Genomic DNA, 14,062 nt, shown 5'->3' with positions numbered 1-14,062 from the left:
TCCACTGAGGGAGTCTTATGGAATGGCCCCTCCCTGGTGACACTTGAGGGAGAGGAGGCCTGATGGTCTGTCACAGCAGAGCTGATGGAGCTCTGCTTCTCACCTCTCCCACTGTAAATTAACTCCACCAGCCACATTCCCATTAAACTTTAGTTCAGAAATGTGTTTGCAATATGTGTAGTCCTTATTATACTGAAACCCTTCTGTGATTTGCAGAGCAAGGACAGGCAACAGCAATACATTTCCCCCTCTTCAAATCTTACCTTCCTGGTTCAGATGCATGCTGGTGACACGTCACTCCAAAACTCCTGAACTTCCCAATGGCTTCATAGAGATACTAAATAGTATGGGTGAGAAGATGGAACCGTGCAGGACATTGCAACTTCCATGGCACTGAACAATAGCCTCCCATATCTACTTTCTGGAAACAACTCTAGCAGTAGGAGTGAAACCACTTTAGTATAGTACAACAAAGTACTGTGCAATGGGTCCAGAATTAGGCATATGAGAATAGGCCCAGTGAAAGCAATGGGGCTTAAATTAGAATAAGCTAATTGAAATTGTGAAATTTCCTCTTCCTATAGGAACCCTTAGTACACCAGCAAGTTCTGCTATGCATATCCCATTGAACCAGCAAGGGAAACACATGAAATGAAGCATCTCCTCCTTCTCCTCTTCCTTGCACTCCACTGACATCTGTTTTAGGTCTTCCCCAACCCTTCAGAGCAGATCTGGGAAGAAGATGGGGGTGTACAGGGAGGTAGAAGGGAGATTCTACATCATTGCACTCCAACTTGCAAAACAGATACATTTCAAATCAAGGTTCCTTTGTTTGTTCTAAATATTGACCAAAATTAAGCAACAGCATGAACAATTGAGCCAAAATCCTATGCTTGATTTGGAATGGTAATTTCAAAGCATGGACTCCTCACACCTGTGTTTTAAGTTAACATAAATGTTTATGTGTGTGGTGGTGGGGACACAGGTGAGAATACATACATGTTTCCCTCCTGGTCAGTTTAAAGGAGAGTAATGAATTTGCAGTGGTGCAACTCGTATCTCCAAAGACATTTTCAGAGATTGGGTGACTTTTGTTTGGCCACATGGGAGCTTTCCTGCAGGGTCTTGCAGGGTCCAGTCTTGTTAAACATGCTATTTAACTAGAGCCAGGGCTTTTTCGGCTGTGGCTCCGATCTGGTGGAACACTCTGTCACAAGAGACTAGGGCCCTGCAGGACTTGACATCTTTCCGCAGGGCTGGCAAGACAGAGCTGTTCCACCAGGCCTTTGGCCAGGGCACAGCCTGACTCCCTCCTTCGGCAATCTTCGCGGAGCTCTGGCCCAATGGTTGCCATTGGTTTGATTTGAATTAATTTTATAATGAATGATTTTAGAGTGTTGTGTTGTGTTGTACTGTTTTATTGTTGTTAGCCACCCTGAGCCCGGCTTCGGCTGGGGAGGGCGGGATATAAATAAAATTTATTATTATTATTATTATTATTATTATTATTATTATTATTATTATTATTAACATCTATATGAAACTACAGTGCTACCTCTGGTTACGTACTTAATTCGTTCCAGAGGTCCATTCTTAACCTGAAACTGTTCTTAACCTGAAGCACCACTTTAGCTAATGGGGCCTCCCACTGCCGCCGCACCGCTGGAGCATGATTTTTGTACTCATCCTGAAGCAAAGTTCTTAACCCGAGGTAATATTTCTGAGTTAGCGGAGTCTGTAACCTAAAGTGTCTGTAACCTGAAGCGTATGTAACCCGAGGTACCACTGTACTGGGACCAGTCATCAGGGGATTTGGAGTGAGGTCTCACCAGCATCCAGCTCTATCTCTGTTTCATCAGTATCTCAAAAGGCAGTGAAAGTGCTTAATCAGGCAGCAATGGGCTGGATGTTTGCCAACAAACTGAAACTAAATCCAGACAACATGGAAGTGCCATAAGTGGGTTTCCGATTTCCAGAAGTTGACAGAACTATCTGTTCTTAATAGAGTTTCACTCACCTTGAAGGACCAGTTGCATAATTTGGGGTTGTTCCTGGAACTATCTTTGCCCAGGTGGCCTCAGTGGCTAGGAGCAACTATGCAGAGTTTCACTTGGTGCAAGCTATGGTCATTTTTGGACAGGGATCGTTTGACCGTGGTGACTCATGCTCTGGTAACCTCCAGGCTGGACTAGGGCTACCCTTGAAGATGGTCTGGAAATTGCTGAAGCAAAAATGCTGCTAGGGGCAGCAGGTCATGAACATATTACTCATCTTAGTGAATACACTGGTTGCCAATTGTCTTCTAGGTCCAGTTCAAGATGCTAAACGGCTTGGGTCCCAGCAAAAGCACCTTCTTCCTTATCAACCGGTCTGTCCTCTAAGATCAGCAGATGTGGCCTCCCTGGTGGACCCTCTTTAGTATGAGGTACATGGTGGTGGGTGGGGGGCAGGAAGGAAAAATTTTAATAGCAGCTCCTCATATATGGAATTTCCTTCCTTCTGAGGTGCGTCTGGCCCTCTCTACATTTTTTTGTGGTTACTTAAGATCTTTTTCAAAAGACATTTGGAGAAGAGACTGGATTGCTGCTGCTGATTCTATTAGTAACTGTTCTGTGGTTTGTTGCCTTTTAAAGAATCATGTTATTATCTATTTGCTTTGTTGTAAACTACCCTGTGGCAGTATATAAATCATCTATATAAATAAATGTAGTTTTAGCCTTTAAAATTTTATTATGAGCACACTTTTGCATGACATCTTTCAATCAGTAATGTAATTCATAAACTGATTTATTCAGAAAAGCCCAAGCAATGTTATGCCTGCAATACAGGTTCCTGTATGTTGGGTTCTGTTCCTTGCAAGCACTCTGGTAAAGGAGACAGTTGCTCACTAGATGCATGCACTGGGGAATTAACAGGGTCACTGCACACAATATTAATACAGTTATTTCTAGCAAAGCATTGCATCCCCAGCAGGCAGTGACCAGAGGTGGCAGGAAATAACTGGACAGTGAGTGCTGTTTGGGAATACTTGTACTTTTGTATGGTTTACAAATAACATGTTTATTACCAAGTCCCCAATTTAATTCCTAAAGTTCTGATCTACCAACAAGTACCAATAAAGTAAAAAGGGTGGGAAGTTAACATGGTTACGTAACAGAACCTCCCCGTCCCCCAAATTCACATTTTAATCCACATTTAATTTGCATTGCAGAGGAGAAACAAATGATCAAGGGTTCATTTGCTGTAGCTTTTGCTGGGAGATAGCATTTTATTCAGTGCTGATGGGAGATTCCATGTTTATCACCCCTCAATACCCCCTCACCCCACAAAATTGGTATATATTTGGCAAGACCCCTTTTCCCTAGCATATATAGTTTCTTCATGTGTGCATAGTTATACATCTCTCTCTCTTTGTATGGGTAAATTTCCTCCCACTCCAAAATAATTCAGTTCAGCAAAAATGCACCATATGATTGCTAATAATTTGCTTCTGTTCAAACCTGGGTAAGACCTACTCCCTTTCCAAGGCTCTTCTGAATAAAATTCATTAGACTTTCTCAGTAGTTCCCAGACTTTCCCGCTCCCCAGACCACTTGAAAATTGTGGTGGTTCTTGGCAGACTACTTAATGATTTTTCTGCCCATTGTAGCAATTATAATGCAGTGTGCTAGATGCTGATGATTCTTAACTGTTATTTTATTGCTTTTTTATTTCTTCATATATTGTGTTTTATTGTATTACAATCTAAATTCCATAGAATACAATAAAATACAAGGTAAGAAATAAAAGAAGCGATAAAATACAATTCAAAAAAGAGTATAAATCTTTAATGAGATGGATGGGCCATCTCCTGTCTTCAACAACAAATTCACAGACACACCCTGGACCATCTGAATGAAGCTTGTGGACCGGTTTAGAACCCCTGCTGTAGCTATATGTTACGTGGGTGGGGAAAGGGACCTGCAGACACACACTCCAGCAGGAACAATAAACTTTCTCTATTACTTTCACTTCTTGTTTTCCTAACATTTACATATCAAAACGGCCACTATAATAGAATCCTAGAATTGTAGAGTTGGAAGGGTCCCCAGGGGTAATTAGTCTAACCCCCTACAATGCAGGGATCTCAACTAAAGCATCTATGACAGATGACCATCCAACCTCTGCTTAAAAACTTCCAAGGAACAAGAGTCCACAACCTCCCAAGGGAGTCTGTTCTACTTTCTAACAGTTCTTACTGTCAGAAAGTTCTTCCTGATGTTTAGTTAGAATCTCCTTTCTTGTAACAAATCCATTGGTACAGGTTCTATGCTCCAGAGAAGAAAACAAGCTTGCTGCATCGTCCATGTGACAGCCCTTTAGATATTTGAAGATGGCTATATCTCCCTCTCAGTCTCCTCTTATCCAGATTAAACATACCCAACTCCCTCAGCTGTTCCTCATAAGGCTTAGTTTCCAGATCCTTTAGAGTCAAAGTCAAAGAATTGGAAGGGATCCCAAGGGTCATCTAGTCCAACCCCCTGCAATGCAGGAATCTTTTGCCCTATGTGGAGCTCAAACCCACAAGATTAAGAGACTCATGCTTTACTGACTGGGCTATCCTAATCGTATCCCTCGTGTCCAGTTGTTGTGTGGTTTCTTTGTTTCTTCTGGAACTTGGTTTTGAGAGGTCAAATGATTTTGTTTTCTCTGTCTTTTCTCTGAAGGCAGAAAAGTAATGCAAATCCACCACAGGCCCAAAATGTACATGATGTCAAACCATTTTAATTGTTTTTCTTTTCAATAATGTTTTTCCATATAACAATACAACAACAGAAATAGGATAGATGGAATAAATTTCTCTCCTCCTTAAAGGGCACATATTTCCCTGTGTCGCATGGTATTCTTTTCTTAGCCACTTCTCATACTCTTACTTCTACAGTACTGCTCTCAGTACATAGTGGGGTAAGCTATTACACAGGTTCTATATCCTTACACAACATGGCTATGACTTCTCCATTAAACACTTAGCCCACCAGAAAGCAACACTGTTTAAGGGAGAGGGGTTAAGAACTGCTTCATAGCTGCAGCATTAAAAGAATTAACTATGGAATGGACAGCTATTATCAAGGCATTTTTTAAGCGACCAAAGCAGTGACTAAGCTGTCAGACATGGCTGAAATGGCAAATATGGCTATAAACATGGGGTTGAAATACCAATCAAGGCTATCAGGGGGGGGGAAGCTGAAAACATGAAGGATTTAAAAAACAGGAATCACAATCTGGATATTAGAATCTATAGGATCTCAGAATTAGAAAGCAAGAGAGAATGATAGTCTTAATAACACAGTGGTTTACATAGCTTATTCGAGACCCACCTTCTTTTGAGCCTTATTTTGAGAGCACACCTAAATGCCACAGCAATTAAAAATTGCAAAGTCCTGAGATGTGTTGTCAGATTTCCACTGTACTCCCTTACAGAAAAGATATATCAAGATCTCCACAACTTTCACTCTCTTGTATACAAAGGAGAATAAGTGCAGGTGTTTCAGGACCTTTATGCTAAAACACTAAGATTCCACATAAAGTGCTTAAACTGTATACAAAGCAGCCCAGGCTGGTGTAGACTGTATACAGATGTGTGTTTCTGAACACTGTTGTACTTCTGTAAGATATGTTCTGTATTACAAATCATAAGGAAAAATGCTCTCTGGGCTTGTTTTTTTGTTTTTATTTGTAATTTGTATTGTGGATTTTACAACTTTCAAAAATGGTTTCAAAAAAAGGTACAGATCATTTGAGCACATCATCATTCCTAACACTACTTTAGGAAATACATTTTACTAATGTCTGACCATTTATGTTAACAATGGACCCAAAGCATACATTGATTTTTCACTACTCTATCTAGGCTTCTAACTTTATTGACTCAAGTACCGAACGTGCTTCTTTATATTCTTCAGCTTCTTCCAACTCTTTTTCATTTTCCTGAAATTAAACAAAGCACACTTTTCACTATTTTAAAAATTATTAAAGCTTAAAACTATTTGTTTACATTGATATGCGTCATGCTTTAGCACTTCAGTTCCCAACATATAGGGTGATATTCAATGTTAGTCATACCCAGACTGAGTGCATGGATTTCAGTGGGTCTATTCTGAGTAACACTGGATATTACTCAGTATCCAGTTTGGATTGCAATGAGTCCAGCTTTCTGCAGAGCCCACAATTGGAAGTATTCCAGATAATCAAGTGAAGAATCCTAGAGATTGAATTCCAAACCCTTTGCAGTACAGCCAATAAAACCTGTTCCTCATTGGGGTTGGGAATTCCACTCTTGTTTGGCCAGGACACTCCATATTTACACCAGCTTTGTGATTCCCACCTATGCAGAACTCTTTCCCTGGCGATTTAACATCTTACCATCTGCAGTTTTGCAAGATAGATCCTCAAAAATCCCATACTCTGAAAGATAATGTCCTTGTGGCACAAAACAGGTTGAATCCATCACACACATTTTATTTTACTGCCCATTTTATGCAAAAATATATGATAAGTATTTGGCCCCCTTACTGAAGGAAAGGATTTACTGCACTGACTCTTCCAGGTTGTCTTATCTGCTGAACAACTGTAGTAATGATGTTGTGGAGAATGTGGCAAGATTTTTGAGTGACACTATGAAATTATGTCACCATAGGTCCTAAGAGCCATTTTCGTACCTCACTGGACAGTTTTATCCTAAAGTATCTCTTACTGTGTTTTGTTAACTGTGTTGTATTCTGATCCATGTATACAATGCACTTTTTCTATGCCAATAAAGATTGATTGATACTCAATATCAGCAGCAGAACATGACATAATACTCAGTTTATTAGGTTCAATTGACAGTCATAGGATAGGTAAAGGGTGATATAGTAATGAGTTACGGTGCTTACTTCTCACTGCATAGGCCCAATTTTGAAAACACACTGACCTTTAATAAATGATTTTTGGCCCACTGAAATCCAATCTTTAGCTTTTAATCATAAATCCACACAATCTTGCAAAGAAGTGTTCCTATTTAAAGTGCTAGCATGAATCCCAAAGGAAAGAAGTACTCAGCCCCTGCTTGATTAGCATAGAAAAGTCAAAACATGGATAATCAGTCACAAACAATAGTAAAATCTGAAAGCTATGTTATCACATTCATTGCCAGAGCAAGGAAGATGTTTCTATTGCCCTGGTGACTAGCCCAAAGCTTCACAGCAGAGGAGGAAATGAACCTGGGATTCCTGAGGCCAAATCTGATACTTGATCTAGGGTACCGCACTAGCTTTACTTCTACACCAACTCCCAAAATACAGATAAACAGCAGAATTTTAAAGCTGCAAGCTCAAAGAGTTTAAATATTAATTAACTATAGGTGTAGTTGATTCATTGCTAGGGCAAATTTTAATTTTTGTACCTTAAAGTTAGCAGGCATGTTTTGCAGGGGGGCGGGTTTTGGTTTGGATTGGTTACTCTAACAGAAAATAAACAAATATTAAATATGTCTTTTCCTTCTAGCGAGTGGCAGGTTTGGTTTAGGTTCTCAAAGTTCCTTCAGTATTCCTGAAATGAATATTTGTTAAAGTTTTGGTAGCAATGAGACATATGCATGATCAATCAATTGATTATCTACTTTTTAGCTTGATCTATCAACTAAAAATATTCAGTTGAAAGCTCTACAAAATGTTATTTCTTTTGTACTTACTAATAGCTGAGCAAGATCTGCATGTGCAGCTTCTAATCTGCGTTGGCAATCAGGAATCATCATTCGAGATTCTTGCAAGACCTCAATCTGCAAAATGGAAGTTCATTAAGTATATGAACTATTCAATTTTAGTGTACAACTCTACTGTTTAAGTTAGCTGCTTAAAATAATGCAAACCTATTGAAGTTACTCTATACACAATAATTTTTTTAAAGTACACAGGAATACTTTTTAAAACCAAAGCAAGATCTGCTAAAAAGCTTTCCATGAAATATTTGTTTTTAAAAACTATTTAATACAAACTATTTCCCCTGCTGTCAAAAACAGCTTCGTCCAAAATGGGATCAGCTGGTTATATAAATATCTCCTGCATCTTTTTGGTAATAAATAAAAACAGTGTTCAGATAATACCACACAGAGATAATTACTGCATGAAAAAAGTTATTGAGTTATTGATCACATTGTATGCTCGCTGCAGGGGGTTCTGACTAAAAGACAAAGGTAAAGTAAAATGAAAACCAAAGACCAGCAGGCTCATATTTTTGATGCTTATCATGCATAAAAAGTTATTACTCATTCTTGGGCTTCATTTTAGGAGAGAGATTATTCTCACCATGCTTTTTGAACAAAATTACTGGTCTGGCACCCCACTGAATTTGAACATCTTGCATACATCTACAGAAAACAATTTTGTAATTGCATACAAAATCATGGAATGTTTTTAACCCTCAAAATCATGCACTGAAAATGTGGTGTAAACAGCTAATTCTATCATGTATCCAGCCTGGATAGAAATGAAAATTAATTAACAACAATTATATGAATTTTAAGCCCTCACATGATTATATTTAAGCAAAAGTATTAATAGAATCCAGTGTGTGCAACTGCAAGCACCTGTAGTCATGAAAAAAATATGTCCACAATTTGGCTGACAAGTAGACAGAGTATACGTTCTGTCTTCAGAAAACAAGCAACAACTCCAGTGACCAGAAGCTCCCATTCTGAATTTATTTTATAATGTTGCTGCTTCTTTCAACCCATAAAGCACTGTGGTACCAAAAGGAATTAAAAGTAGCTTCTTAATAGCCACTAGACCAAGGTATCTCAAACAATGTCCCACTGACCTTCCAACTATGAAAACCAGAACAGATTTCAAGGTCCAAATGTAATTTTGGACCAAAGTATGCAAAATGTAAAAGATCCATGATCAGAATCATCTGTTTTTTTCTTTCTTTCTACATAACCAGTTTCAATGCTGGGGATACAACAGTGGCAGATGGGGTTCTTCCTACACTATTTGTGGATTTCACTAGAAAGATAGAGCACCTAAACTAAAAGGGGGAGAGCAAATTGAGGAGCACTTTATGTCCATGGTATTGAGTCTAAATGTCTCTTAGCAAACTATCATTAAAATAGCATAATAGCTTCTCATGATGATGCAGCAATTTAGTTAAGGGGTGTTAACATTCGGTATTTTTTAAAAACAACAACCATAACTCTAAGAGGCTTTCAGTTAAAAGAAATAATGCATGCATAAGGGATCAGGGATCTAAAAGACCTCATGTGTATCAACTTAAGGGCAATTAAAAGACCACAGAGTCCATGTTTATATACCAGGACAGTCTGCACGATTCCAATAGAATGTCTAAGATACCCTATAATCCATAAAAGTGACGGGCACTGTAACTTAAGGCAAATCAGTTTCTGCAGACTAGAAATAATTTATTTATTTATTTATTAAATTTAAATACTGCCCTCCATTCGAAGGTCACAGGGTGGTTCACAACATGAAAATACAGAATGAGAACACAAAATATACATAATAAAACAAAAACAAACCAATAACCTCCCTCCCAAAAACACATTTAAAAGGACAGAGAATGTTAATCATCCAAAGGCCTGATTATAGAGAAATGTTTTTGCTTGTTTCCTAACGGTATCTAATAAAGGCACCAGGCAAACCTCCTGCGGTGAGTACCCCAGAAACGGGGAGGGAGCCACTGCAGAAAAGGTCCATTCTCATGTTGCCACCCACCAGAGCTCTTGTTGAGGTGGCACACAAAGAAAGGCTTCATACAATGATTGGCTTCAGATTATGATTGCCAGGTTTGCTCTGGTTCATCTGTTTAAGGCTTTATAGGTCAAGAGCAGCCGTTTGAATTGGGCCCCGAAACTAACTGGAAGCCAGTGCAGTAGGCTCAGTGTAGCAGTAATGTGCTCAAACTGTCTTGCCCTGATGGTCAATCTGGCCCCTGAATGTTGCACCAGCTGAAGTTTCCAAACCTTCTTCAGAGGCAGTCTTACATATAACACATTGCAGTAATCTAGCCTAGAGGTTACCACAGCATAGACAACAGAAATTAGGCTATGCCTCTTTGGAAAGGGGTGCACCTGGGCCACCAACCCAAGCTGACAGAAGGCACTCCACACCACCAAGACCACCTGAACCTCAAGCGACAAGCAATGGACCCAGAGGTACCTCTAACCTATATAAACACACCTTTAGAGAGGGTGTAGCCCAATCAAGAGCAGGCAACCTCCCAGTTATCTGGTATAGGGAACCACCTACTATGAGTACCTCACTCTCAACTGGATTGAACTTCAGTTTGTTGGCTCTCATCCAGCCCATTACAGAAGCAAGACAGCAGTCCAGTGCATTCACTGTCACACTGGCAGATGTAAAGTAGAAGTAGAGCTGTGTGCCATTAGCATATGCTGATAGCGTACAGTGGTACCTCGGGTTACAGACGCTTCAGGTTACAGACTCTGCTAACCCAGAAATAGTACCTTGGGTTAAGAACTTCCCTTCAGGATGAGAACATAAATTGCACAGCGGTGGCGGGAGGCCCCATTAGCTAAAGTGGTACCTCAGGTTAAGAACAGTTTCAGATTAAGAACGGACCTCCAGAATGAATTAAGTTCTTAACCCGAGGTACCACTGTACTCCAAAACTCCGGATGAACCCACTCAGCAGTTTCATGTAGATGCTGGGGGGTAAAATTGAACCCTGAGGAACCCAACACTGAAGGCTTCAAAGGGCTGAAGAGCATCACCCTCTGGAAACAACTATCCAAGTAGGACCGGAACCACTGCAATGCAGTGCCACCTACCCATCCACATCCTCAAGCTTTACTAACTGAAACTCAGAACAGGACTGGACCACGCTCTGGACACCCCTTGAGATTCATCTGCTGTGGATATAAGCGATCATATCCTCAAAAAGCTTTGCAACCAAGTCACAGCTACCATCAGTTCTGCCACCTCTTTCAGGTCAGATGGTAAGAAGCCCTGCACTAACCAGAAAAGCTCTGCTGGACAGCACAATGAGGATGCAATGGGGGCAGCAAAGTATGCCTTCTTTGGTGCCTTTACTGCCACTAGGTAGGCTCAATGATGAGCCCTCACCAGTATTTGACTGCATTCAATCAGATATTTCTTCTAGTTGTGTTTTGAGTGGTCTTCCAGCTTGTTTCCTTGCCCTATGCTTTGGAGTATACTAGGAAACCAAACAGACTACACGTTTGTAGGGTGCTCAGGGGCAATTGTGTCAATGGCCCAAGCCATTTGCATGTTCCTGAGGTTGGCCAGGGCTTTGACAGGAGTGCCACTCATAGCATCTAAAAATTTCCCCAGAGTCCTCTGGAAACTCATTGGATCCATCAGCCTCTAAGGGCAAACCACCCTAATAGGTTCCCCATCTCTGCAAAGGGGAAAAGGTGCTGAAAGCCTAAATCTCAACAGGAAGTGATATTACTATGATAAGGGACTGATGTCAATATCCCGCCCCCCTTTCAGATCACCCTCCTCCTGTCCAGTTGAGAAAACAAGATCCAGATTGTGGCCTACCAATGCATTGGGCTGATGTCATGTTGGGACAGGCTCTATGAAGTCCTGAAAAGATTGTCTGGAAAGAGATGGAATATCTACAGACTACAGCAAGACCCACCCCCAAAACAAACGCTCAAGTCTGCCCTGATGCTGCATCAACTCCACCCTGCTCACCTACCCAGGTCTCAGTGAAACAGACTAGATCAACCTCCTCATTCATAATCAGATCATGGATGAGGGAGGCCTTACTCAGAGCTGACCTGCCTTTCAGCAACAGCATCTGCAGACCCAAGGGCTGACTGATAGGACAACTGCAATTCCACAGGTTGGAGGAGGGGCTGGCACATGGCATAGTCACTAACTGCCAGTGCCATGCACTGTGCGAGGAGGCAACATTTCTAATCCTTGAAACCTGTTACAGAGCACCAATGACCAGTTATTTCACCCCAATGCTTATTTCGTTACTATTTCTGCAAACCATTAATATTTCTAGAATTAACTATGTAGGCAATCATTTTTACACCCAAAGTGAAGATACACAGTCCAGACTGCAGGCAGGTGAGAGGAAGTTTAACTTCTTTCCCTGGGGCCTCAACTTGGAGACTTCTAGTATAGCACTAAATATTCTTTTTATATGTTCACAAAAACACAAATTTGAAACATTTTTTTAAAAAAAACCTACACATAATACTTTTCAGTTAAAAATAACAACTGATAACATATATTCATGAACTATGAAGTTGTTTACCTGTTTTTTAATGGCATAATTTTCAGAATCTTCAGCTTTCATTTTCTCAATCTTTTCTTCTTGCTGTTTTGCTTCTTTTTCATACATAACCTTTTCTTTTGCCAAGCTGCATACAAAAATAATGAATTAACTTTTCCATTATAAAAGCTAATACAAGTTTCCCTAACTGAAAGGTTACACACATAGAATAGAATAATTTCAAAATATCATCATTCCATGTTCTATTATTCATTACATTTTATTTTAATAGTATATTGATACACCATATATAGCTTGGGATTCAAAGATCTGCTCAGGCTCAAGAGCAAGGCTTGATCAGTACAATGCTGGCTTTTATTTCTATTGAAAAGCTGCCATATATGTCCTATCCTAAACTGCTTTTAAATACCGTATTTTTCGCTCTATAACACGCACCCGACCATAACACGCACGTAGTTTTTAGAGGAGGAAAATCCGCAGGCATGCCACCCGTAGGCATTCCCTCCATAACACGCACAGACATTTCCCCTTACTTTTTAGGAGGAAAAAAGTGAGTGTTATGGTGCAAAAAATACGGTAATCCTCAGGTTTTTTTTAAAAAAAGTTCACCACACAGCATGGGGATCTGTTAAAGTCTGAAGCCCACTTTGTCTCCTGTGGCAATTCTTTGGATGCCAGCCATTGTTTTCCTATCTGATATTCCTCACTTCCACATACCCCAAATGCAGAATATGGGCGTCTGGATTTGACTGAAAGTATCTAGCAGCCACAACTGAAATAATGCTTGTTTGCAGATCTTGAAGTTTAGAGGAAGTAGGTCTTCTACTAGTGATTGTCCTTAGAGCCCTTTTTGGTCATTCAGGCTCACAGCTTTGGTGTGATCTAAATTCACTGCTGAACCTAGTTACCCAGGTTATAACAGTGACGAGAAGACTTTCCACCAACTTTACCTAGTAAAACTGCATCTTGGTTGACCTTGCAACAATAATATGTATCTTTTAGTTTTGAGGCTTGATTACAGCCATACCTCGGGTTGAAGTAGCTTCGGGATGAGTATTTTCGGGTTGCGCGCTGCGACAACCTGGAAGTAATGGAGCACATTACTTCCGGGTTTCGCCGCTCGCGCAGACGGTCAAAATGACATCACGCGCATACGCGGAAGCAGTGAAGCGCGGGTTGCGTTTGCTTCAGGATGGTACAACTGCATTTATGTGCTCTGTACTCCTTTCGCATCCAGAGGTACAACTGTACTTATGTGCTCTGGTATGAGACTTTCTCTGAGGACAGTCAAAGTGATGTGGTATTTTTAATGGAGGATGGCAAGCAGGAACACACATAGTAGAATTTCAGGGTCTGTCCTAGTCTTTCATACTCAATGTGCCAATGACCAAAATACCAAGCTCAAAATGCTTAAGACAATGCCTCCAATCCTAGGTTCAATCATAGCCTCAATTAGGCGCATCCTCTTCTAACAACACCATCTTTGTGGCAAAGGATATTTTGACAGCTGGTCCTTGAGGAAGGAAGGCCCAATCACACAAGCCTTACCAAAACCAATTTTCTACAAGCAATGTATGACTCTTGAATTTCATCTGGTTTTTGATAGCCAGAGGATTGGGGAAGAGAGATATTCCAATATTGTTAATAATCCAACTCTGCAGAATGGGCTAACTCTATGCGTCTACAACAGTAGATTCTATGTAGACACCAATAGAGGTTATTCACTGAACCATGATAATGAAAACAATGTAGTATTGCCGTCTTATTGCTGCCAAATCAAGAGTCATATTTTGCTC

The 14,062-nt window shown here is 40.3% G+C and overlaps 1 protein-coding gene across 1 annotated transcript in view; it reads right to left on the bottom strand.

Annotated features, from left to right (window-relative positions):
- Positions 1 to 5,695: 5,695 nt before the first annotated feature.
- Positions 5,696 to 14,062, bottom strand: part of TBCA (tubulin folding cofactor A) — a 30,403-nt gene continuing 22,036 nt past the window's right edge. Inside the window, exons 2-4 of the mRNA XM_053407899.1 lie at positions 12,288 to 12,393; positions 7,712 to 7,798; positions 5,696 to 5,967 (exon numbers count right to left, since the gene is read on the bottom strand). Of these exons, the coding sequence (XP_053263874.1) occupies positions 5,887 to 5,967; positions 7,712 to 7,798; positions 12,288 to 12,393 (274 nt within the window). The 3' untranslated portion in view covers positions 5,696 to 5,886. The remainder of the gene's footprint in view (positions 5,968 to 7,711; positions 7,799 to 12,287; positions 12,394 to 14,062) is intronic.

The sequence above is a fragment of the Podarcis raffonei genome, chromosome 11, assembly GCF_027172205.1.
Source record: "Podarcis raffonei isolate rPodRaf1 chromosome 11, rPodRaf1.pri, whole genome shotgun sequence".
Lineage (NCBI taxonomy): Eukaryota > Metazoa > Chordata > Lepidosauria > Squamata > Lacertidae > Podarcis > Podarcis raffonei.
Note: the sequence above shows the minus strand (reverse complement) of the source record. Positions and strands in the feature narration are given on the sequence as shown.